Source organism: Larus michahellis, chromosome 7, assembly GCF_964199755.1.
Source record: "Larus michahellis chromosome 7, bLarMic1.1, whole genome shotgun sequence".
In the NCBI taxonomy this organism is placed as follows: Eukaryota; Metazoa; Chordata; class Aves; order Charadriiformes; family Laridae; genus Larus; species Larus michahellis.
In genome coordinates this window covers 31,310,189-31,336,430 of record NC_133902.1, presented here as the reverse complement: position 1 = coordinate 31,336,430, position 26,242 = coordinate 31,310,189, and the positions used below count along the sequence as shown (strand labels likewise).

Sequence of the window (26,242 nt, the reverse complement as noted above, 5' to 3'; positions counted from 1 at the left end):
AGTAGCTTTATTAAATGACTACTTCAGGGATCAAGTAATGAAGTGAATTTACAAAAAATTACCAAGATAGGGAAGAACAGAAACTGCCAAAAGCACATAAAGATAATGAGACAAGAGCTCTGAGCCTTTTTTCATAAAATAATATGTCAGAGAGCACAATGTATATAGGAAGGAGTTGGGGGCAACTAATCGTTTCAAGAAGCAAAGATATTTACAGAAGGAGAGGGATGATGGGCCATTATTTCAGTTTTATGCAGAATAATAGAAATATGCTATGATGGGAAAGTGCAAACAGATTTCTCTTAAAATGATGAAATATTTGTATGTCACAGTTATAGGAAAAGGAATGAAAAAGGAAAGAGCAGAAGAAATACAGTATGAATCAGAAAGAAATCAGAAAGGCTGAGGCATAAAATGAATTAAATTAACACAGATTCACATAGGCAAAGCCTGATGAAATTCACTGTTACATACTTAAGGAACTAGCTGAATTTTTCTCCCAGTCATTAGTTATAGCTTCACAAACTAATAGGGAGGGGGTATAAGAGGGCTGAGGAAAGGCATATCATACTTATCTTTGGGGAGGTAAAGAAGAACCTGGGAAATATATCTCTCCATTTAACTGAGATTCACAGAAAGAATCAAATGTCATAGTTAATAAATCCATTTCTAAGAGCATACATGTTAAAAAAGTAATAAAATACAGCCAAATTTAATTTTCCCAAAGCAAATCATGTCAAACCTCTTTAATTTTCTTCTTTGCTAGACTAACTGGTCTAGTGTGTAAGGAGGAAGTGCTTATGTAATATATTGACTTTAATAAAGTCTTTCCTGCTGTCCTAATGAGACATTCTCATAAAGAAAGTAAGGAAATATAACTTTGATGAAATTAGCTAAGATGAAGATATGTCTGGTTGAATAAATAATTAACAACGGTTCACTGCCAAAAAAGGAGCACATTGTAAGCTGGGTATCATAAGATCCAGCTCAGATCTTATTCTCTTGGATGAAGAAATAAAGCTCGATGATAAGAGCTTGTGAAAGTGCAAGCATGTGGGAGGTTAGGTAAATATTTCATTTGAAGAAATGCTCCTCATTACACAAAATAAAATTTAATATAGACAATTGAAAAATATTATAGAAAGGAGATGGAGACAAATTATGAGGCAGCAGTAATGCAGAAAATCATCTGGAAACTATATTGAGAATGATAACATGAGTAAGAATGGATGATAACATAAAAAAGCAAGTCTTGGTGGGATGATACGAGGGAGAGTTTTGTGTACAATAAGACATACCATTTTTCCATCAACTAAACCCTAAATAACTTGTTGTTGGAATAATCTGTCCATTTTGGAGGAACAGCAGTTTGAACAAAGCTGTAGACATACCACAGACTGAAAGGAAAACAATAATAAACACCAGAAATTTAGGAAACGCCACTTGAAGGTAAATATTGAAGAACTGGATTTGTTCTCTCAGGCAAAGATGTGACTGAAAGCCAGAGATGCACACATGGAAAAACTTATTAAGAAGTTGATGACAAACTATTCCTCCATACACTCAGGAAACAAACATTTCAAAATGGGCATGTTTTTACAGCATATCTCATTGTAGTGCCCAGATATTGAGAGAAGATATGCCCAGATATGCAAAGAAGCCAAGCCAGGTCGTGGAAAGAGCAGCAGAATGGAGCTCAGCCTGGGCTAAGACACAGACTTCAGGATTCCTAAGAAAAACTTTATGTAGTCTGGTTTTACATCAGGTAATAGAGTCATTAAAGCTGTTTTTAACATTCCAAGAGGATGGAATGTAAAAGGGGAGACCTGGTAACACAACAGTACATTTCAATTTGGGCCCTGAAGGGGCAATCGTTCTGGCTAGATCAGTCTTGCTGAAAATTGTTTAAAATCTATATGCATTTTTACAGGGAATCGGTAATTCGTTTTTGTTCAAAACAACAAGAAAAAACTGTTAATTATTTAGGAAAAACATCACAGTTATTCAGGTATAATATTCATTTAACTTTAATTTTTATGAAGCATGTTATAGCACTGAAATCCTTTCTCCACCATTAAGGAAGCTATTAATTTGGTTCACAACAATGTTTAAACAATTCCTTGTAATTGTCCATTATCAACAGAGAAGGTTACTACAGTATATTAGTTTTACACCAATGCGTTTTACCTGTTTTACATAAAAAAGAAGTTCCAGTCCGTGTCTATCCAAAGCCGCAAGAAAACACACGATTAGTTTTCAAATGAAAGGTTAACAGGGCCTGTTATTCTGGTGCCAAAAGTTGGGTCTTCTAAAGTTAGGAGATTAATAATTTAAGAAAGTCCAGGTCAGCAAAAAATGCTTCTCAGTTGATGCCACCAGGAGACCAAACTCATTTCCTCGAAAAGTACCAACACCTACCCATAAAGTCTATAACAACCACCAGGACATGGCAACAGCAGCATTCTTTAAGGTCTGAACATAAACTAAAAACCTTTGAGCTTCAAGAATCAGAATGGCAGTACACAACAATAAAGCAGACTTCATTTCTCTGTGTCAGGCAACATTTCAAATACTAGACGCAGGCCTGGAGGAAAGCTGTATGTCAACATTTCTGGTGATCAGGAAATTGCTTTACTTAATTTTTGCAAACTGAAAAAAAACACACCAGAAACACACCACCACCAGGATCTGCTTCCCGAGTGAATTTTTCATATCCCTTAAAGTCCCTTAAGGAGTCAGACATTTTTAATAACGAGAAACATTACAAAGCTCACTCGTGCCAGTTGGAAAATGACTCAACAACTGTTCTTGTAATGTCTCTTGAATTCATCATTAACCTTGGAAAAGTTTGCCTAGAATAGTAAAAACCAGCACACCAGCAGTGTCCCAAACAGACCATCAGCCTGACATTAAATATTTAATGTATTTCACCAGTGTCACTATCTGTGGTCTACCTACAGATAAGATGGAGTAATTAACACAATTTATGTTTTAGTGTATTAAGGGATGAGTAAGCATGTAAAACTGCAAATGACCATATTCTCATTAATTTTTTTGTCAGCTCACCACCTGCTTATCTTTACATTTCCACATTACTCATTATATTCTGTTACTCATTCTCTTCCTCTTTTAATTTTGCTTTAACTTATTATCCATTTTTTCTCTTTTTTCTTTTTTTTTTCTGCACATCATCTCTGTAAACTTCCTCATCATCCTTCCTTTCTCAATTCCACAAACTCCTATCCAACTTCTCAGTGTTCCCCTGCCACTAAAGCCACTGCATTTTGCATTGTTTTATACCATTTACATATTCACCCCAATCATCATCAAGTTCAATTCTGATGGCGACATCCCATATTTAAAATCCTGACTCTTCATCTGCATCTGTGGGGATGTTTGCAGGGTCCAGCTAGAGCGAAAGGGCCAGATAACATCAGCTGTTAAAATAGGAGCATGAGCATAAATAGCATGTGTGGATGGGATACACAAAACTCTCTGAAAGGGTCCTTTCCCAAAACCGTTTATGTTAAAGAGGAAGATGACCACCAGCCATATCAAACATTAACTGGGGAATTATGAAGAGACTTCTAAAACAAAGGAGTCAGCTTGAAAAAAGTAGAGAGGAAGCACAGAAATTTGGAGCAGCAGGGAAAGACCTTGGAGTGGAAACAGCAGCACTCAAAATCTGGCTTGACACTGCCAGAAGTTACCGTGCAGTCATCGCAAGACCTGCATTGGCACAAGCTTGTGGGGTGCCTCAGCGGCTCCCAGAGCAGCAATGGGCACACACAGTGCTGGAGAAACCCTGTCTCCATTGCAAGGTAAGTGGAGGTAAGGGAATAAGATTCTTCAGACTTAATTTACAATGTAAACATAGATTCACTTGCTTACACCATGACCGATCCTCCTACTTGTCTCCTTTCCTTTGTCCTTTCCTACTTAGAATCACCAGCTCTTTCTTCAACCTTTCCTAAAACCCAGGTCTCTTCCCCTCCCACTACCAGTGTGCAGTGACCTTCTCCATCTACAAACAGCCAGGCTTGACTCCTCCTCCACTCTAACTGTGAACTGATCTCCACCTCCAGCATCAACGACATGCCTGGCTTTCCCCCTCCTTATATCACTGACCATCCATCCACAGCCATCCCCCCGAGTTATCCTCTCCTTTTGATGAGATTTCTAATATTTTTAACTTTTTGTGAATCTATCATCAAAATGCACTCAAGAGTCTCTATTAATGTGCCACTTAGCAGGAAAGGCTCTCAATCTGGACTGAGCCTACTAAATGGTAACATGGTACAAAAGTAGTAATAGACAACGTTGGATTTATTCTTATTATGGTAAAGCATAATCTTCAAGATTAACAAATTGAGGGCAGGCTCTTTCATAATAGTACAATGATCTATAAATAGCCATGCTTAGAAAGCACCTATTATAGTAGTTCATGATGGACTTAATTTTTAGAAATATTTGATCAATAAATGATATTTCCATGATTTGCAATTTTTTTGCTTGCTCTTTCTGTAATCATCCAACATTCCTGGCTTACAACTCCTAGTATTACAGTAACAATTTAAAAACTTAAATATGAAGTAATGGAAAATATTTCTTTTTCTACATTTCCATGCACGCTTCTTGTTAAAAATAAAAATTTTGTTATGTCTCCACAACACAACATAATGCCTTGCAGAGACACATAGGGAAGCTGAAAATGAGTTACGCTTGATACTATAGAAAGAAGAAAACTTTCTACATTTTCTGGTTAGAAAGAAAATCTACATTTTCTGGTTAGTTAACATTGGGCAGGCTAATTTTACACTGAGATCACAATATATAAATGAAGACAGAGTTTTATTTAAGGCTAAGTACAAGTTTATGTATATGAGTTAAGATATTAGTTAAGGCTAACATAACTGAACTGCTTCTATTAGTTAAGTCAGTATTTCTAGATGACCCTGTATTATGCATGAAGCTTTCAAGTCCTTTTTATTCTCCCCTCTTTCCTGAGGAATTTCAGGTTTCCAAACTCTGAATAAAACCAGATTGCCAGAAAAGAACATTAAAGCACATGGTATAATTTTAAATGTAGTGTTACAATGGTCAGCTAAGTTCTTATTAAAGAACATACCAGTAAAGTCCAATTTTGCACACCAGCAGCTGAGCTCAGAAAACCACAGGCTTATGCCAATGCAGTCTATGCAGTTGTCTATGAAGGTCATCAAAATTCACATTTTTAAAATAAATTTAAAATCATTCTTGAGAGCAGAATTCAGAAAACACTTTGGGATAACCGTTCCAAAGCTTTATGTAAACTGTTCCCCAGTCCCTCTTTTGGCTTCACTAGTTTTCTTCATGACTTTGTCTTTATTGCCTCATAGGCATCACAGTCATGTCAGAAAGTTAGAAATATTTAAAATATAAACTTTTTAATGCCTTGCCAAATCCTGTTTTCACCTTCAGACTAATTTAAAAAGTAAATCAAGATACATATCCCTCTTAGGTTGGCAGACAGTTTCTGTCATTTTCTTCTATTATCTATTATTTTATGTACAGAAAAGGAGAAATTTTGAAGAATTAAAGTGAGTGCTTGCAAGTGTAAGCTTGTTTAATGGAAAATTAATCATTTCAGAAGTCAAGATTCCTATAACATCCAGTAATAAACAGTGTTGGCTTGGATTGTTCTTTACTGTTCTTTCCTGGTTTGGAAATCAATTTTTAACAGCGTTATCCAATAGGTCCTTAGGGGCAAGCCAAAATATTACAAACACAGAATACATTGAAATATTAAGCCTATAACAGGAAAAAAAAAAAGAAAAATATTTTAAATTTTGTGTCTTCCTGAGATACCCCATTCTCATTCTCCTATTTAGGGAAGATAATTTCCAAGCAGCTTAATGAACAAATGCTAATGAGCATCTCAATACTGTGACCAGCCCCAACGTACATGGATCCACTACATGAGTGAATCAGGATTTCTTTTGCTTCAAGTGCATTTATGTGCACGCAGGCGAATTAGAAACCCAGAAAGTCTTCCCAGTCTGGTTTTTAAACAAATGGTCATGAGATCCCTATTATCTAGCCAGGATTATACTGGAAGATATTCGGCCTGGTTTGATAGAAACAACTGTGTAAAAACTGTATAAAGGAACCTCACTTCCCCTCTTTGCTGCTGCTTCCAGCGGGAGTCAGCCCCCCCCACACCCCCCCCCACTAATTCCCACTCCCAGGTACAGAGGCAAGAGACCTACCTTCACCCCAATCCCTGCCACTGGCCAGATGCTAAGCCATGCTCCAATGCATCCTTCTCACCACCATAGAGACAAATTAAAAAATCTGCATTTACAACACGTAAAACCTACCTATTACTTAAACATGCAAGATGGCGCATGTTTCCTCTGCTGAATCCTTAAGTTTTCTTGATGGAGCCGCTGCAATGGTTAAGCTACGGGTTTCCTCATGGTCTTTCTTACAGGGATACGAAGCATGCTAACCTGAGACAAGACAGATGCCATGTACTCTGTGGGAACTGAAGGAACTAATGCTTCAGGAAATCAGAAATGAGTATTCTTATCAGGTGATTTAAACATACGACTTTCTACAAAAGGATAACGCAGGAGAGGAGCAAAAATAAATTTCTCCCACTAAACTGAAGGCTGCAAGGTCTGTGAAATTAGAGTGACTCCTACCTTTTGTTACAGCTCCTTTTCCTACCAGTTTGAAAATATAAATCACTGCTAATCTGTGTGGTGGGACAGTGCTTTTCACCATATCCATTTACAGTGTTTCTTCTTCACTTGTTGGTCTTGTCTCAAAAAACTGAAGAATGCAGCATAACAGGGTTTTTTTATGGCTATTAGGTCTGACAAAACATATTTCCAATACAATGAATGTTTCACAGTGCCAGGACCCCAAATACTTGCATATATAATTTACTTCTTCAGTCTGCCTCCAGAATAAATTAATTACACCGCAGAAAGAACTATATATTCACTCCTGATTTTTCAGAGAAAAATAGGAGAAAAAAAAAATTTCACAACCAGGGAAAAAATTAATTCAGCCTTAGACCTCAATGGATTCAATTTCTTTGCTGCCTTATTGTCCTATTTTCTAGGATGTGCAAAAAATTCAGTATTCTTTTGAACTTTCTCTTGTACCTTCTTCACTGCTTTCTCCTCTTGAAGGAGTGCTGCCACAAAGCCAGGTGACAGCTATACAGTCACTGCTCATCACTCCCATTTCTTCAGGGATAATAGGAGAAGTTCTACTCTTTCCTTCTTAACTCTTCTGAAAAGCAACCAACTATGCCTGATCTGCTGCTGCTCTTCTGGTACTACCTGAAAAATTACCTCTTCTGATCTTGGTCGAGGCATAACCTGACTTTTCTGAGAATGTCCTTCCAAACCATGCAAATGACTTTAATTCTAATTCAAATAATCCTTAGAGATGAAAATGTTAATCACTGAATGCACATCAATTCTCACTGAACATTTGCTCTTCAGAAGTCTACAGTCAAAGTTACTGTTAAATCAGCTCTTGATTACATAGGAACAAAGTAAAGGGAACATTGTAAGAAAAAGCTTGCGATACATAGGCAAGATTATTTTTCATATGGTACGCTCCCTAGAGAATGTAACTCAGGGCAGAACAAAACTGGATATACAACAATATAAAACAAAATGCTTTTCACTTAAATAAATAAGCGTGCCCTCATTAATGAACTGTCTTAAGTTAGGAAGTTTAGTAGACTAAAATATAAATAATCTGATAATTCTTATCCACCAAAAGCCTTTGTTTTCAGCTGTTGAAAGTACCAGAACAATGCTCCTTTTCACAAGTCCATTCTTAAAACCAGTCAGGATTCCCCTCGCCACTTCAACAGCAATCTAGACTACTGGGACACTCTTCTAACTTCCTATCTCAATCTAGTTATGGCCAAGCCACCTATATTATAGAGCAATTCACTGAATTTCAATCAGGCTTTTTTCTTGCTGAAATTTCTAAAATGTATTTATTCACCTTCTTCTAGTATGATTAAGGGGTTGAATACTAACATTTGGACAGCTGTTCAAATGTATCTGAACAGCTTTAAGCTAAAAAAGCAAATGTAAGACATTTGCTCCTTTTCTTTTGCATTTATAACGTACTTGGTTCTGCCTCCTTTCAATCTACTTATTGAATACACGTGTATCATCTGTCTGAAGATTGGATTCTCCATGCTTTCCCCCTACTTAATCTCCCATTCTGTCTCTCTCACTTTCTTAATTTACAAAATGCCACCTACTGACGAATTTTTTGATGTAGTGCTTTACATTTTATCTTCCTTTCCACCATCTTCTGGAAGTTACATGGTTCTCAAAACCAGTGTAATTTATTAGTCTGAATTTCTAAGAAGTTTTTACACCCTTCATAATGTTCTGGATACTCCTCAAAAATGTGCTCACTTACCGCTTCAATCAAATTCTTTTTTCATAGCCTGTTATCATGCTAGGAGCAGACACTCCTGTCCTCTCAATCCTCCTTCTAAAGCCCAATTTTTTTATTCTTACTCACTTACACCAACCTTTTTCTCATTCCAATGTATAAGTGAGCTCTTCTAAGGTACTGTCATTTTTAAAAACTGTTGACATTGTAAACCAACATGCAACTATGTAACATCTTTGGGTATTTATCAATCAGCATTGCCATTAAAGCCACAAGGGAAGAGGTAGAAATAAGCAGTAAGGGCAGAAAATACCTTTAGCAACATCACCAGCAGGATGGCTGTGGCTACGAACTATATGTCGTTTTGCAGAAGTTGCAGCAAACTTTGCCATTAGGGCAAGGGGCAACCAAGAAACAGACTGTGATTTCAGGGTCTTCTTATGGAGCTGTGTTTTTACATTCTAGCCTTTCCTTAGAGCAAAAAGCAAAGGATGACTGCATCTTTTCTTCCCTGCCCACCTTCCTCCTACACCACAGGAATAAATTGTCACTCATAAAATTAATACGCTACATTAATTTACAATTAAGCTATCACTAGCAATAATGATATATAATGTACATTCATCATAATTGCAGTGAACAATTCAACATAAACCTGGCAAAGATTCCCATATGTCTGCTTATTCCCCACACACACTATAAAGACAACCATAATTTGGACCATCTGAAGGCCACTACAAAATAAAGGGAGAAAACATCCTTTTTTTTTTTTTTACGAGCTTCTAAGCAGCTAAAATCTACTACTTTCTAGGCTGCCCGCAGGTACACAATTTTTTTCATGTTTACTGAATAAGCTGCTTCCCCTTCATATGTTGTTCTGATTTGGTACCTTTTCTACAGACACTCATTGAAAAGGTGGAAACACCAGTTATGCCCATGGAAAACACAAATATACCTGTTCAGTGCATACTATATTGAAGCTACAGGATAAAGAGAGTAAGATAGAACTCACAAATAGGAAAAAACTTAATGCATTAGAATAGTATGAGGATGTATTTCCTTGTCCTTGGTAGGACTCCTGAATATTTTGAGCATCCAGGAGAGGCGGGGAAAAAAAAAAAAAGGAAAGAAAAGAAAGAAAAGACAAGACATGTAAGAACATTACAGTGATGGTTATTTTTTGCTAGAAAATACTTGTTAGTATATTTTTTCAAGAGGAAGAAAGTCTCTGCCAAAAACTTACAATATCTAGAAGTCACAGAACATGCTGTTTCTGTATTTTATTACACTGCATGTAAGTGGAAAAAAAATGAGAAGTTATTGATATGGATTACTCTTATTCCAAAAATCACAGCAACATAAACATTTACAATATACCATACAGTATATACAGTATATAATTACTTCTGTGCCCTGTAGTGGTGAAAAATCATGTTGGAATAGTTTCTGCCACTGGATTACAGCGAGGATCAGCATTCAATTTTTGGAGCTCATTTTAGTACAGAATAAAATATTCAATCAGCCGTATATATTTTAAGAGACCAGATGCAAGAGACCAAAGGACTGGACTGGGTCATTTTCTCAGTAAAGGAGAATTCAAAGTTACAGAGAGATCCAGCCTAGTTAATTGCAGTTAATATAACATCCATGTATATAATGAAAAAAGATAGTGGAACAACAGCCGCAGTACAAGGAGCTTCTCTCATATGCAGACACCATAGAAAAGATAATAATAGAGCTCCCTGAAGAGCTGGAAAACAAGTGTTCTTCACCCTTGTTCTTTCACTTGCATTCAGCACCATAAGCCCTATTTTTCTGTCCCTACTGCTCTAAAGCAGAACACTTGATCCAAAATTGCATGAGACCACAGAAAATGTGCAGAACAGAAAAGAGGTATTTTGCAGCTAACACATTAATATTTTTAAAACACATTAAGAGCCTTAAATCAAAGCCATTACACAGCAAGGACAAATTCTTTGTTAATTATCCAACTGCCATTGATCTGGAAATCTCAAAAGACCATGGGTTTCTTGAAATAATTCCAGGTTTTCTTGGCTCCTGCCAAGGCAGAGACACCAGAAGAACAACTTGCCTTGTGACACTCTGATCCTTTTGCTTCCACTCACAGTCAAGACCAAGAAGACCAAAGTCATACAACCCCCCCCCCCCAAAGACTGAAGTAGAGTGCAGAAAAATGTTAGCTTCAGTATAAGCTTTGACTAACGACTGTGTAGATTCTTATGTTAATAGAAATCATATAAATTTGAGAACTAAAACACCTATTATGTCATCATCTAATCTATGCAGTTGGCAGGGAAGGATTTGTTCCCTACAGCATATTTTATATGGCTTTATTCAGTCCAATTTTAAATGTCAGAGCTATGAAGCTCCCACTGCTTTCTTTGAGAAAGCTGATTTGTTTATTGTTTGAATTAATTTCACCATCTCCAGTTATAGCAAACATGCTGAAGATGCTGTTCTTAAGAAAAATATGGAATGTCCTCAGTAATTTATGTCAGCATTAAAATAGCCAGTGAATATCCAAGCTACAAGTTCTGTTGAAATAGATCTTTGCATATAGCAGACTGTTCTTTTGATAGTAAGGAATACAGGAATCTCTATGTATTTGGCAGTCGGTTTCTGATGCAATTACAAAACTTTATCCAAATTGATGTGCTTTGGTAATCATTTCAACATGATTCATAAGCTTGGCTTTTTCACACAGTTATATTTCTGAATGAATTTTTTAGTTATATCCAAGCACTACCATGCAGCAAATACCAGAAGTTACACTTTGTTCCCAGTATTTGAATAAGTTTACTTCATTAATTCAGGACTTTTACAAAAAATCTGAAAATTAGTCAGAAATGCCTTTTTATTATTGAGTTTCCCATCTTGAAACATAATACCTATCCCATTCTTATGTAGACGACTGGTGATATTGAAGGGATAATTTAGAATAGATACTCAACATATTTTTTACATTACTGGGAGGACAACTCAAGTAAAAGTATAGATCCACTGTAAATGTAACGTTGCTCGTAGGAAGACATTCATATGTACTTATTAAGATCTGACATAGCTCCCAAGAAAGACCTGATTTTTAAGAGTAACTACAGTTAGTGTTGGCTGTAGGTGAAACATGAATAAATATGAATATATATAAAATGAGTAATTTGATATTTTCTTCCTTTTTCTTTTCTTTTTGAGGGAAAATTGACTAGACTGCTGATTCAGTTACCCCAATGTGCCCAGTAAAACCATTTTACCTACATGGAGAGAAAACTACAGGATTAAAGGGACTTAGGCTAAATCTTCATAATTCTTGTACAAGAACACTTTCTCACTGGAGGAATATTTTCCAAAGTCATAAGGAAAATGAACACACATTAGAAAAACAGCTCTTTAATGTACTTTGATAGCATCTGTATTTATTGTACACGATATGATCTTTACGGCATACAGAGATTGTCTTTCTGTTTGAGCTGACTAAAATATTATGCTGGTCTCGACCTTGGAAATGTTTCTTAAGCATTTACTGTAGTATTACAGAGATCTTTTGCCAGAAGAGTCACTGCAGAGCCGTGGACTCTTAGGGGGCTTTCCATATTAGGGGTTTTCTCGCTCTGGATTAAGCATGCCAACAGTAGTTAGTTGCCGTTCTGTATTTAGAACTGATTTGCAGGAATGGATTTCAGTCAGAAATGTTGAAACTTCTTGTATTTCATTGAGTTAAGTTCACTCCCACAAAACAATTTAGGGAAACATCCGTTAAGAAAGCTCTTGCAAACTATCCAGTACTACACTAGCTACCGCAGATTTCTATAGCAGATTCCTAAATACATCAGGAAATATACACTTACTCACCCGCAATTCTAATGGCTCCAAAAGACTGTGAGGAATGTGCATTTAAAAGATTTTTTTTGAAAAAAGTTACAGCTTATGGGATAATTATCACACATCCTTAAAAACAATTATTGATGTTTAAACAGAAATATATTCAACTCAACTATTAGCTTAAATAAAAAGACATCCCTTCAGAAAAATATCAAATGTCTCTTAATCATCAGTCAAAAGCTTTCTGTGAAATAACTTCTTAACTCCACTTTAACAAAGCAAAGTGTGAAATGTTTAATTTAATTTACGATATAAATTGCATGGCAAATCCACACAGGACATTAAAATTTAAGGTTAACAGTTAAGTCATTTCACTCCCATAGTATCCTTTTAACGTCCAGATTTTCTTTCTGTACCATAGCTGTAAATACTGAAAGATTTCTCCACATGTAACATTAGTAGTACATAATCCTGCCATGACTACCTGTCTGACCTTACTCTGGAGCTGCAATACCAACCCTTACTGTACTCCCACAATATATGACATCAGTAGTGACAATCCCATAAATTACAAGACTGTATTTGCGCTGGGACCATCTATAATTTTATTTTTATTTGTCATATCAACACTGTGGTTACAATATACTTCCTACTGATGTCACCCAGTAAGAACTGGAGTTTTGTTAAAGCTGTCACCAGCCACAAACAGAAGCGTGAACTATTGCAGGTTTGTTTAATCTTACAGCCGCTGCATCCTTATCCATAGCAGTTTGAGAAACATTATTTCCCACTCAAGGTCACTCAGTCTGAAGCTAGGACTGGCCAAAGGAAAGAAAGGGGTTTCCCATGGTAAAAAGCACAAACAAATTAGATCTAATCCCGATCTGCAAAAATAATTTTATAATGGACTTTAAAATATAAAATAAGCTGAAATCATAAAGAATTTCATAGATCAAACTAACATATGTAGGAAGCAGTGAAGAACCACCTCACAAAAACTACAACTTATTACTCTTTAAACTTGAACCTTTCCTAGCAGAAGAGTCTGATGGATTAGTTACTCTTTAAGCACTTGTCTGCCCATCCCAGTAAGCAAGCTACTTTACTCTGAAAGGTGTATCATTTCAAGTATTAAAATTCTGCCATCCGGACGTAATGAGCTAAACCAACCAAGAACCACGTTCCAAACTTAAACAGTTCTATAATTCCAGAATACACTGAGGGACTGCAGAGCTGTAGGAAAATAAAACACACAAAAAAAAAAGTTTTCAAGAGCTACGCTGCTCCACTTTCATAATAAAGACAATCCCACACAAAACTTTAGAGAACACAAATGACAGAGAGGAGAGGAAAAAGAACTTCCATAAATTCTCAGTTCAAGTGAAAAAAATATATTTTGAGCACCAAAATAATATGTTACTAGGCTACGCAATATTAAACTCTTTCTTGTGAACAATTTTTTGTGTGTTTGCATATGAACTTTAAGTTAATAAATAGGATGTAGAGAGTAAAGTTCATAACACTTTCAGTTCAAAGTAATAATAACATCACTTACCTAAAGATTGGTCTTTGGAGATGCTTTTTCTTGATTGTAACACAATCATCCATTTAAAGTGGGGAAAAAGACTTCTTCCAGCAAATAGCTCCAAAAAGACCAGGCAGTAATCGGGAAACTTGTTCTTAGCTACTGTGCTGCAGAGAGTACACAGAATGATATTTTGGTGCTGGGGGAAGCCTCCCTCCCTCTTTCTGACAGTGGAGCAGAAAAGGGCCATAGAGGCCACATAAGCCAGGCACGGCCGTGCACTACCAAACCGGGCAGGCTGTGCGAAACTGGAGTCAAGCTGATTGAAGCACAGAATTGTACTGGATTCCTTTCAACTGTGCAAGAAAAGAGGGGAGCTTTGCCAAGTGCTACCCAGGTAAAAATTTGTTAGATTATTCCAGCCCTGAGAGCACTTCATACACATGCTGGTCAAAGTCTTAAATGCAGAGTCACTCTCTCTCTCTCTCTCTCTTTAAAACACACTGTTCCGAGGCTCAACTTTTTTTTCTTCAAAATAAAAGTTGTGCAGCTGTTTCAGCATTCCCATGCGAGTACCTTCAGAAAGTTTGTTCTGGTAAAAGAACTGTATACAAATTAATGAAGACGGATGGATCTGGTCTGTGAGGCTGGCTCTACTTCAAGAGATAGTAATTATTTTACAATCTGGCTTTTATTCACTCTGGATGATGTGTGGATATAACTATGCAAATTAAAGTACTGCTCATAATTTTTAGCATTCATAACCTAATAACCTAGAGTTCGCTGAAGCATAATATGGTGTTTGCAGCTGGTAGGACCACAACTACATAAAACAAACCGACACTACGTGAGCGAGGAAAACAAAAATGACCAAGATCAGATAGTGACAGTAGCAAACTGTTAACTGTTTGCAAGATAAGATTTCAACAGAGATCCAAACTGAAAAGCTTGCTCTGACATCACGCTGACATAAATCAGGAAGAATTCAACTGCAGCGAACACAGGCTGTCAAGAAAGCTATAAAGCAGAAGCGGCTTTCAGTTCTCAGCGAACTGAAGCCATAAGCGGTTCAGGTGAGATGCCATTTCCTGGGCACTGCAAAGGGCCCATAACAAAGCTGGGCTGGCACTGGGCTTGACGGGAAACATGGAAGCCGGCCAGAGGAGACGTAAACCAGCTGCAAGCCATCACCATGAGTGTAGCTGCACGCTCTAGCTGCACCGTACCCTGGAACCGTGTGCCCCCTTCCTGCCAAGGCAGCAAAGGACCTGCCTGCAATTCTTTCTTCCCTTGACCCAACACTGGAGCTCCCTCTCGGTTTAACTCTTGAAAAGCACTCGGTATGTGCTAGGTGAAGTTATTGGTGCACAGCAGGTTGGATCAGGAAGGCTGGGCATCCTTTACAATTGCGTTATTGGCTGGAGGGAGAGCAGAAGAGCGGTAGATTTACACAGTTAAGTGCATACACACTGGCATTACCAAATTAAGTTTGAGGGGCACTGTAAGTCCACAGAAAAAGCACAGTAAGTAACACTGAGATATGTCTTAGGCTGTATATGACCGAAAAATTTCATATTACATTATGCACAAATTATTATTAAATTAAAAAAATTTCCATGAAATAATGCTATATAACAAACAGAGAGATAACAAACATTCCAGTAACATGTATTTCCACAAAGGAAAATTTAGCAGTTTCGTGGATTTCACTGAAACAGGTAAAATCTCTTCCTAGAGCTAATATATATTGCTTACACAACAGAGTGACAATGTCAAGTTTGATTAGCCTGAAAGGACCCAGAAACTAATCCCCACACTGTATAAACTATTTTCTTCACACAGACATGGAGCAATTATCTAAAGGAAAAACTATCAGCCAGACATCACCGGTTATTTTGTGTCAATTCAGTTTCACCTTGCTCCACTTTTCATTTCTACTCCTTTGAGAAGCAGAGAGAAATACACCTTCGTCAGGTAAACAATTATCTTTATCAGATCACAGATTAGTTTTTGCCAAGATCTTGAAGGATCTGAAGAATCTGAAGATCCTTCTTCAACAATATGCAGTGTTCAGAGTGTTGTCATATTTTTAAAGACTTTCATGTAGCCATGATCTTACTTATTGTTTGCCAACATTCCCGTTTTTCTTCATGCAGTTCTCCTGCTCTGGGTTTCAGCATTTCAAAATAATTATCTGCTTTTTGAAGTGTGTTCACTCACTGTCTATACAGAAAGCTGAAAATCACAAGGAAATCTCCCTTTTCTTTCTGTTTCACATTACATGCATAGGACTGCTATATTTCTGTTATTCAGAGGGATTACCTGTAGCTCAGGCTAAAAATCCCAATATCTTCTGAGAGTTTCGAAAGAAAAACAAATATCTCCAAAGTCTCAGTGAGACCTATACTAAATATGTTTTTCCATTGAACTCCCCAACCTTTCACCTAGCAGTTTTATTGGTCCTGAAACTAGTATGCATCTTAAAAGTAAAGTTTTCTGGGCCTAGTCCAATGCACATTGTTGTTCATGGAACTTCCATTCAAGCATGACACCGTATAAAGCACTATTTGGGGCAGCTGAAATTCCTGCAGTGTAATTATTTGGCTACAAGGAATTTTGAGCTGTTAAAACAAAAAAGACAGGGAAAGAAAATAGTAATTTAAAATGGTAACAGAACGTCACTTTAATTGCATTGGTTTTCATCCATTTTTTCATTCAACATGTCAACAACCTACTGACTTTTTTCTTATGGTATTCAGAAGTCACATCTACGTTGAATAAGTATTCACACAAATTCTTCAAGAAAGAGCATTTCAGACAGATACGACAGATTAACTACACTGCTTGAAGCCTGAGCCTCACTAAGATTTTTCCTGCATTTGTTCAGTGGAAGAATCACATGTATAAAAACCATAGATGCATACAATCATAGAATGGTTTAGGTTGGAAGGGACCTTAAAGATCATCTAGTTCCAAACTCCCTGCCCTGGGCAGGGACACCTCCCACTAGACCAGGCTGCTCAAAGCCCCATCCAGCCTGGCCTCGAACACCTCCAGGGATGGGGCATCCACAGCTTCCCTGGGCAACCTGTTCCCTGTTTCAGTGCCTCGCCACCCTCATAGTGAAAAATTTCTTCTTGATATCTAATCAAAATCTACTCTCTTCCAGTTTGAAGACATTACCCCTCATCCTATCACTACATGCCCTTGTAAAAAGTTTCTCTCCAGCTTTCTTGTAGGCCCCCTTCAGATGCTGGAAGGCCACTATAAGGTCTCTCTGGAGCCTTCTCTTCTCCAGGCTGAACAACCCCAACTCTCTCAGCCTGTCTTCATTGGAGAGGTGCTCCAGCCCTCTGATCATCTTTGTGGCCCTTCGCAGGTCCATGTCCTTCTTGTGCTGGGGACTTGAGAGCTGGACACAGTACTCCAGGTGGCTTCTTACCAGAGCAGAGTAGAGGGGGAGAATCACCTCCCTCAACCTGCATGTAACCTTTTGCAGATTACAGTGTCAGAGGATACTGGAGTAATATTAGTAAATTGTAGGATATACCGGATCTGATACACAGAATGCACTGAAGAGGTGCATTTTTATTAGAATGAGGAAGTATTCTGCTTGAAAGCATTATTGCAATTTTTAAAAGTCCTCTGTAGATAATTTTAATCATATTTATTACTTCAGACTTAACCCTTCAGCCATAATTAGAATGGTAAAAATCTATTTCAATGATGCCCTAGAGTTATCTTATTTAATTTGCCAACACTGATTGATCTCAAGCAGAAAACTCCTGAATTGCTTGTTTTTCAATTTATTTTCCAATTAGTGTTGCTATTGTTCACCCATCACAACCAATGACCACTGCTCTTTCCATGTCATGCATGCTGTTTTTATTTCACCTCCCACGCATATGTTCATGTGAAAGAAGATTTTTCAGACCAAAAGTATGTAATACTTTACCTCTCAGAAAACACGAGTTTCCCTAACCTCAAGATCAATAGCAATAGTTAAGTAATTTGATATTTAGTACTATGTCTCGAGTCAAAAGATTACATGTAAGCTAGAACCCAAAATATTTTATTCTGCTTGTTTTAATGCCACATACTTCTTATTGATCTGTAGCTCTTTGCCAGAAGTCTAGAAATGTAGTTACCTTTCCTACTTTAATTTCAAAGCTATCGGCAATCAAGATTGTAAATTTAAAAACCAGTAACCTGTATGTGTCAGACAGATTCTTTCTACTTTCTATCTAAAAATATCTACTGGCTAATGAAGATATGTGTCGGGGTTTAAGGGCTCATCCACCCTTGTAGAAAGATAGAGAGGTGGGAGGACCAACAGAAAAGGAAGGCAAAGAAATTACAAATGCATGATCAACCACATATGGGAAAAAAGAAACTATCTTTATGAAACTGCTGGAATATAAGTAAGAAAAATAATTGGCAAACTACTGAAAGAGTAGTAATTATGTCAAAGTAGAAAGATAATTTGTCTAAGAAGCTTGCTGTCCCAGGGCCAGCACCATTCAATGTTTTCTTCAATGGTTTAGATGGATATAGGTGATATACTTAGTCCAGCACTGGCAATATTGAGCTAGTAAGCTCTCATGAATGTCCTTGACAAACTTCAGAAATGTTAAGAAAAAAAAGAAGATATGAAAAATACCAAGCTCTACATACAAATGGGAATAATCTGGTGGAGAAGGGGCCATTGGCTAGGCAGCAATTCTTCAGAAAACGCATGGGAAGTAGCAGTGAATCATAAACTAAGCATACTAACACAGTCTTATGAAAAAACGAGCATCACATTGGGACATTTAAAAGGGAGTATCATCCAGAAGAGCAACCTCCCATTCTCTCTGTATTCCTAAAGCTCACCTGAAGCATTGTTTCTTGCTTTGGGGCAAAAGATTCAGCAAAGACACACTGGACTAAACCTTGAAAAAACAGAAAACTAGAAAACATCTCGTACAAGGAAAGGCATAAAGTCACATATAATGTAGCCTAAAGAAAAGAAAAGTAAACATAATTAAAACACTTCCAGATCATAAGCGTAGCCATGTAAGTTTATGGAAACAAACTATTTTCCTTATTCTTGTGGTCAAGAAATAATGTGCTGCAAAATAGCTTATAGGTCCATAAGTTGCAGTAATATGGCGAAAAGAATACTCTTCAATGGAAAATAATAAGCACATTAATTGCTGAGGGAATCTGTTCATGGAATCACAAGTGGGTTTTTAAGGGTAGATTTTTAAAAGCCTATATAAGCTTATATAGCCTTTTATTATTAGCCTTGCCTTGGAGGAGAAAATAGAGTAAATAATTTCTGAATACACCACTCAACCTTATCATTCTAAAATTCTTCAGTAACCAACTGCAATCATCAGCTTCTAAATGAATCTGCTGTTAAATTTGGGATTTACGTGTGCATGAAACCATCTACCAACCAGCTGTACCATTTGGGCTTTCGACTGTTTCATCTATTCGCCACTTCACCCAAAACTGGTCCTTAATTTTGGCAATCAAGTGCGACCCTCAAAACGAATCAATTAAATGCCATAATCTCTGTTCTGCTTCAATAAGAAAGCAGGGGGTCAGAGCTTTTCCCTATGAGCAACAAGAGATCAAGTGGAGAGCTAGGTATCATGCACCCATTTATTTTCTGGACTTACTGAAGCAGGAAAAAAAAAAAAGACAACATACTTCTACATGCTTCTCTTCTTACATGTACAGGTAATGTACAGGTTTGAAATATAAAAATCTAGAGCAGGACTTCCGACGAGAATACTATTTTACTTTTCAGTTCAGTACCTTGCACTGGTTCACTGTTTTAAGAAATTTGTAATGCAATTAAATCACTAACTGAAGCATGAATAGAAAATTTTTTCCAGTAGAAAATCAGTGTATCTTGTGCAATTCCTAACAAGATTTTTATTTAGGTATTTATATCAATGGTGGATTAAACCCACTCCATAAAGGCTGCAAACAGGTTAAGCATTTAAACTCAATGCATAAGAAACTGAAGGGGATGATGTGAAATCCATCTTTGCCATCATTGTCACTTAAGCAAGGAAGACGGTCTTCCAAGGCTCTCCACAAGACAGAATAGCTGTCCCAGCCTTTTCATGATACTGAGTGGGGTATGTCTCTCACCACCTCCTTTACCAGCTTCCAGTCCACATGCAGGCTCTCCAAGTCTGTCTGTATCAAGCCAATAAAATTGCTCAATATGTCTCGTACTGTCCCCAGACACAGGTTAAATGCTATAGGAGGTGCTGGGGTTGCCTGCCATACAAAGGGTAATCTTTATCACAAGCATGTCATGCTTAATATAGAATACTACCTACTAGAACTGTGATTGTGTAATCATTTAAGAGCTAAATTATAGTTATCCACATTCTCCATACAAGTACCCACATTCTTCAGCACAGTTCATCCTGTCACGGATCAGGCCGAATGCTTTTTCACCCAACGGCTCTACCAGGTTTGCATTAAGCGTATTGCACTCTGCATACATAAACGTGTAGGCCAGTCTCAATTTATTTCTTTGTGTTGACGTCAGCAAAACCCACTCTAAAACTTAACCTAATGACTTCTCCAAGCTTGAAAAACTAGACAGTACTGAAGATAATTGTGACTCATTCAGAGTGCAGATAGAAATGTTGGCAAACGTTACTGGATCTATTATAGCACATGTGGTAAAGCTCTGTGCAAACAGTTGTGCGGGTCTTTAAGTTCTGACTTCCCTTTTTACCTCTTGTAAGTAGGAATATTTATAAAATTGTTTTATTCTCTCTTGCTTTCCCTGTTTACATGCACACACAAACTGAGCAGAGACTTACGTCAATGCCGTCACGCAGGAGATTAATTTCCCTGCTAGGACTTTCCCGCTCAGACTGGAGTACAGGAACTTGGCTTGAAAAGCTTCCCAGTCCTTTACTTTTGCTTTTATATTTTACTACATCTTAAGAGTCCTTGCAAAGCTTAAAGCAAATAAGTAGAAATACCAAAAAATACAAATACCAATTTCTCAAGGGGGCATTAATTTTCTCGATTAATAAAACCTTCCTGAAGAACATGACCAGAATCACAGTTGTATTTTCTTTGATTCTGCCCGATATTATTAGGATATTATACCCTGCATCCTCAGTGAAGGAGAAGTGGGGGATGAGAAGAAGAGGAAGGGAAGGGAAAGGAGAAGGAGAAATTCCTTTGGGATATATGATGCTAAATTAGCACTGAAATACACAACTCAAAACATGGCATTCTTTGGTTTTGAGCCAGTGCAATATTATTGTTGGCCATGGTGGATGGAATTTCAGTCTCTATTAGAAAACACTGTAATTGATGTACCATGTGCTTTCTAAATGTATACCTATAATGGGAACTATATACTGGACAATAGAGCAACTACTGACTAAGCACACTGTTGTACTTCAAGGGGAAGAGAGGTAACAAAATGCCCAGGACTTAGTACAGATGGGCTACAGAATAAAAAGCGAAAAATAGTGGCTAAACCCTTTAAAGATCATGATTAAAATGTATGTCAGTATAAATATATGGAGCAATAATTAAAGATAGCAAAAAACAGTTTAAGACTCAAAAATTATCCAGAAAGGAAAACATGAGTAACTGTGGCAAATGTTAAGAATGGCTATTGGACAACAGCAAGAACACAACCAAAAGAATTTCTCTACTAAACTGCACTTCCCCATGGAAAATACATGTGCATTTAATAGGACAAGAGACCTAAAAGTAATCAGAAAAGACATGGTAGGCTGTATTAATTTTCTCTATATACAGTAGAAGTTCTCATCTGAAAGACTGGAATAAAGAGGCAAGAATCTATCATAACTACCTCTCCACTACATAAGTTTTACTTTTTAACTTGCATTCAAATCCTGTTTTAAATTTCTGTGTAGGTGGCAGAGTATGAACTTGAAACGAAATTTAAACAACCGTTAAGTCACACATAATATAGAAACCATTGCAAGACAACGGGAAGAACTGTAGGCCTGTTCTGCTTAATGGTACATAAAAAATAAATATTTTTTACAGGTTTTTTTTCAGACAATTCTGCTTCAGATACAGTAAGTTTTTTCATTTTAGATTTTGAAAGCATTTTGCACTGCCTTTCATCATGGTCATCCAAGTTCAGCTATTTCTTAGTTTTCTGGAAATTACTTCACTTTCATTGGTTAAAATACTCTGTTTTTTTCACAGTTATTGACATTTTCTGGTTTTCATCATTAGATTTCTGGCATCCAGTTTGAGACACATGGAAACTATCTCAAAGTATACACACATGCACTTCCCTAGGGGAACAGCAGTATCTGGGAGTTGTTGCAGTGTCTTTTCTACCAACTATTTGTTCTTTGGTCACATTGCTATTATTCATTGGTTAGATACCAAAGAAGCTACAACAGCCAAAACTCTACAGGTGATTATATATCATCTTACAAATCTGTTTCTTTGAAATAGCAACACTAATCATACCAGAGCTTTGCTTTCTGATTGCGAAAATTGCTTTAAATAACAGTTTCCCCGTAGATGTCTTGAAATCTGACATTCATCATTTTAAAGTCTTAGAAATAGTGATAAATGAAATTCTGAGTTCAGCTCTATCCTCAGATATGTAACATGGCCATAGACAAAAAAATGTGTTGTGCGTGACTCAGAAATCTATTATTCTAACACAATAACATTTTGATCATTCTTATCTTTCTATTGCAAAGATATTCATAAATTGTAACGCACACAGTAATGATCTGAATTTGTTTTTCTTTCCATCTAGATTCTATTATGGCCTTTGCAATACACAGTACTGGTTTTCAAAGATAAGACGACTGCACAGAGTTTTATCTTTTATTCTACATATAAATTACCTATATTATTATTCTCCTTATACCAGCTCACTGTCTCCCCACCCCCACACACGCTTCTTCCCAAGTCTCTATTTACTGGGATGACACCCTTCCAAGTGTGCCAAGTTTATGTGCACTCATGACAGAGGACTAGCAGGAAGTTTATCTATTCTAGCAAAACTTTAAGGAGACCCAAAACAAAATTTACCGTTTTTTGTCAATAGCATTTCCAGAGAGGAAAAACAAGCCAAGGAGAAATGTGGACTTTTTGTATATCAAATACTTCTCTCTCTCCCCCCAGAAAAGTTAATTCTTAGTATGTCTAAACTATGTAAAAAAATGTTCTCCCGCTAGTTCTAGTCTAGATATGAGAGAACTCTAAAACATATTTCAAATGCATCAGCTCATTTGATTTAAAAAGTATGTGTACAAAACCAACAAAGAATCCTTCAGCCTTGTGCTAGAGAAAGTGAGTACAATCACATCAGTGTGGGAAATACAGCATATTTCTACTGAAATCACTGGTAATGATCCTGAATCGGGGTTCATTAGAGCGTTTGTGTTCAGGACCTGTTACTTCTTTGGATAAACTTTGACACTCTGTTAATTTACAGTGAGCCTGTCAGAATATCACTTATTTAGTCAACGATTTTTCTAAATAAAAACGGCGATCAAAAGTAGTTCAGTGCTTACACTTTTTATCAAGGGTCAAAAGTTTGCCAGCAATATAAGAATACTGAGAAATAAAAAGGACCTGACTATAGAATGTGAAACACACCAAACGTTACAGTTTATAAACAAGGAACAAGTCATGGTTTCCTGCAATGTCTCTGCCTAGATTATTTTCTCTTCCCCTTCTTCATGGAAATACATCTTTCTTCATTCATACATTTAAAACCTCCTTTCTGAAAAATTAATTTCAAAACTGTACTAGAAACACAAACTGCAAAAAAAACTTGAATATGTATTCATTTTATACCATAATCTGCCTGAATTCAAGGCTGAGGCAGACTAATTCTGCTAGTTAAATTCTCTGAGATGTTTAAATGTGGGTACAATATAATTGGCTTTATTACTCATGCAATTATTTTACATATGAATTCAGCATATATGTAATGGGCTATGCTCCCAGGTCAGAGAATGCACCATTTTTCTTATCCACTAAAAAGACAAAGCACACACTAAGACCTTGTTGAATTCTTTACCTACGATCTGTTGGTGTACCTGGACCTAGGAATGAATTGGTATTTTTCATACTAAAGTCTTAAAATGGAACTAAAAGCAACAAAGAACAGAATTTTTAACAAAACCCGTGTACTGATGTCTTTCATGGAACTATTAAACTTCTTATGAATCACTACTGAATGATAAATTAAAACACAATATTCAGTAAGAAAAAGGTTTTCCGTATCTAAAAACACCTTGTCATCAGCTGAAAAATAATCTTAGTAAGATGTAGATTAAAACCGATCACTGTATAATATTTTATGTTATTTGTACTGAAGACTGGTTGCATTTTCCCTCCTCCCAAAAGGTGTCAATATCGTAGCTCTTATTAGGATTTTACCACGCAGTTCCACTCATTCTCATCCTCCACAATCATTCCGTCTCACCTTTTTCTCTGGAACCTGTCAAAAAATATGCCAACTTATTGTTATCTGTTATGATTCTGGACTATGTTATGTGGGTACCATCTGACTAGAATCAGAACCAGCAATTTGAACTAAACTACCGAAACACAATTCAGATGAGAATCATTAATGCAAAGATGTAAGATTCTTCTGTTGAGTCCCAGGAGCTTCATGGTTCCCCTTAGTCAGCACATGGAAATATTGTGCACTTTGATCATCTATTTTTTACAAATTCTCATGACAAAAGCAAATGTTGCCATTGCATTGTCCAATACAGTGGGGATTTTGACATCAATTTCTTCTTTGACAAGTATATTTCACACCAGTATTTGGTTTCTTGCTCCTACCTATCAAATATTGACACTAGAAATTAATTTCTAACCTCATTTTTATAAGTAATAAAATCAGCTCTCCACTAATGTTTAATATTTCTCCCTTTAATATAAAATGCATATTCTCAACCACTGCCATGAGCATAGTAAGTCTCATTTGTTACACAGATTATTGTCAAGCAGTAAAGCATAATGAGACTAATTTGAAATTAATGATATAAATAGCAAGGTAGCCGATTTTTAATTATCTTGTTGCAGAATTTATAATTAAGCAGGAAGATCTGTACATTCATTAATGCTACTCCGCTACTATCCTGACAAGACAAGCTAGAATTGGAATGACCATGTCCAAGATAACAACATCCAGTCCAGTCAAACAACGTGTAACAGATACCACCACGTGTATCACAAACCAATGTTTTTGCTGAAGCCCAGTAGGTGTGCCATGGGGAATGTCAAGCATTTAGTGGTTCTGCTACTGTAAGACTTCTATTTTGTCTGCTCCTCTATGCTTTTGAAGAGTCAGACCAGACTGCTTGGTACAAGAATTAAAGTCATGTATAAGAAAAAAGAAATATGACGTACATGGTCATGTAACTAGTCCCAACCAGTCGACACAGACACAGCTGAACACACTTAACAACACCAATTCATTACAATTAATTTGAACAGTTAAGCAAAATTCTATGAATTCAGTATTTCCCACCATGAGTTGTAGTAGACTCATCTTGGACGTTTTGAAAAACAGAGAGCCTCTCATTCCCATCAGAGAGGGGTTGTTATAACATCAGTCCCACTGATGTCAATAGCATTCATTGCATGATTAAAGTCACTGTCAGTGTGGTCCTCAAAGAGCAGATGGAGCAATATTCATTAAATACGCTGTATGTGGTAAATCATACTCCCAATGAAAAGACTTATACAGTTAGGGTAGCTAATCAGGACATCTGCAGTGGAAAATAAAAAATGCAATTTGAGATAGCTTTAGGAACTATTTATAACCCTTTAAAGAAACAGGTTTTAGAGGATCTTGAAATAAACTTATAGCAAAACACACTCTCCACTGAATTTTAACCTTCTTCCCCCACAAGGGCCCTGAACTTGAGCAACACCTGTCAGACGTGCTTCCAGAAACATTAGTGAAGCTCACTTCCATTTTTCAAGGGAGGAATTACACACTTTTACGTAAGAACAATACGAGCCAAGAAGATGCTCAAAATCCCTCCGGATAGCCTGTTCGCAGCACTAGTATAGCTCAGAAACAGGAATGCTAAAGAGAACAGCCTCTACTACTACCACTCAGCCCTGAGCAGGGCACTTAGCATGGTATGTCCTCCAAGCCTTCGACTGAGATAACCAGGCATGGGTCAAATCAACCTTTTTGTAGTTGACGCTCACCTGCCGAGGCCCCGTGTCTCACTGCAAACTATGCAGACTGAGCTTGCACCTTTTTCTGCGATAATGCTGTTCAGTTTCTTGAGGCACATTGCTTGAAACTCTCGTGTTCAGCTAAGTCTCAGGTTAACAGCTGCTCCTATTCTTCAGTTTTATTTGAAGTAACCCACAATATTTATTGCAAGGCCACTATAGTAAGTTAAAGACTTTAAATTCAATGACATAGAATGATTCTGGTTTGGT

The 26,242-nt window shown here is 36.9% G+C and overlaps 1 protein-coding gene across 11 annotated transcripts in view; it reads right to left on the bottom strand.

The window, feature by feature from the left end:
* Nucleotides 1-26,242, bottom strand: part of PDE1A (phosphodiesterase 1A) — a 166,212-nt gene that overhangs the window by 113,534 nt on the left and 26,436 nt on the right. For 2 of the 11 annotated variants that reach the window (XM_074594025.1, XM_074594031.1), the window contains exon 1: nucleotides 13,814-14,249. The exons of the other annotated variants lie outside the window; for them this stretch is intronic. In XM_074594025.1, the coding sequence (XP_074450126.1) occupies nucleotides 13,814-13,866 (53 nt within the window). In that variant the 5' untranslated portion in view covers nucleotides 13,867-14,249. Of the gene's footprint in view, nucleotides 1-13,813; nucleotides 14,250-26,242 lie in introns of those variants that run through there. 11 annotated transcript variants of the gene reach the window in all.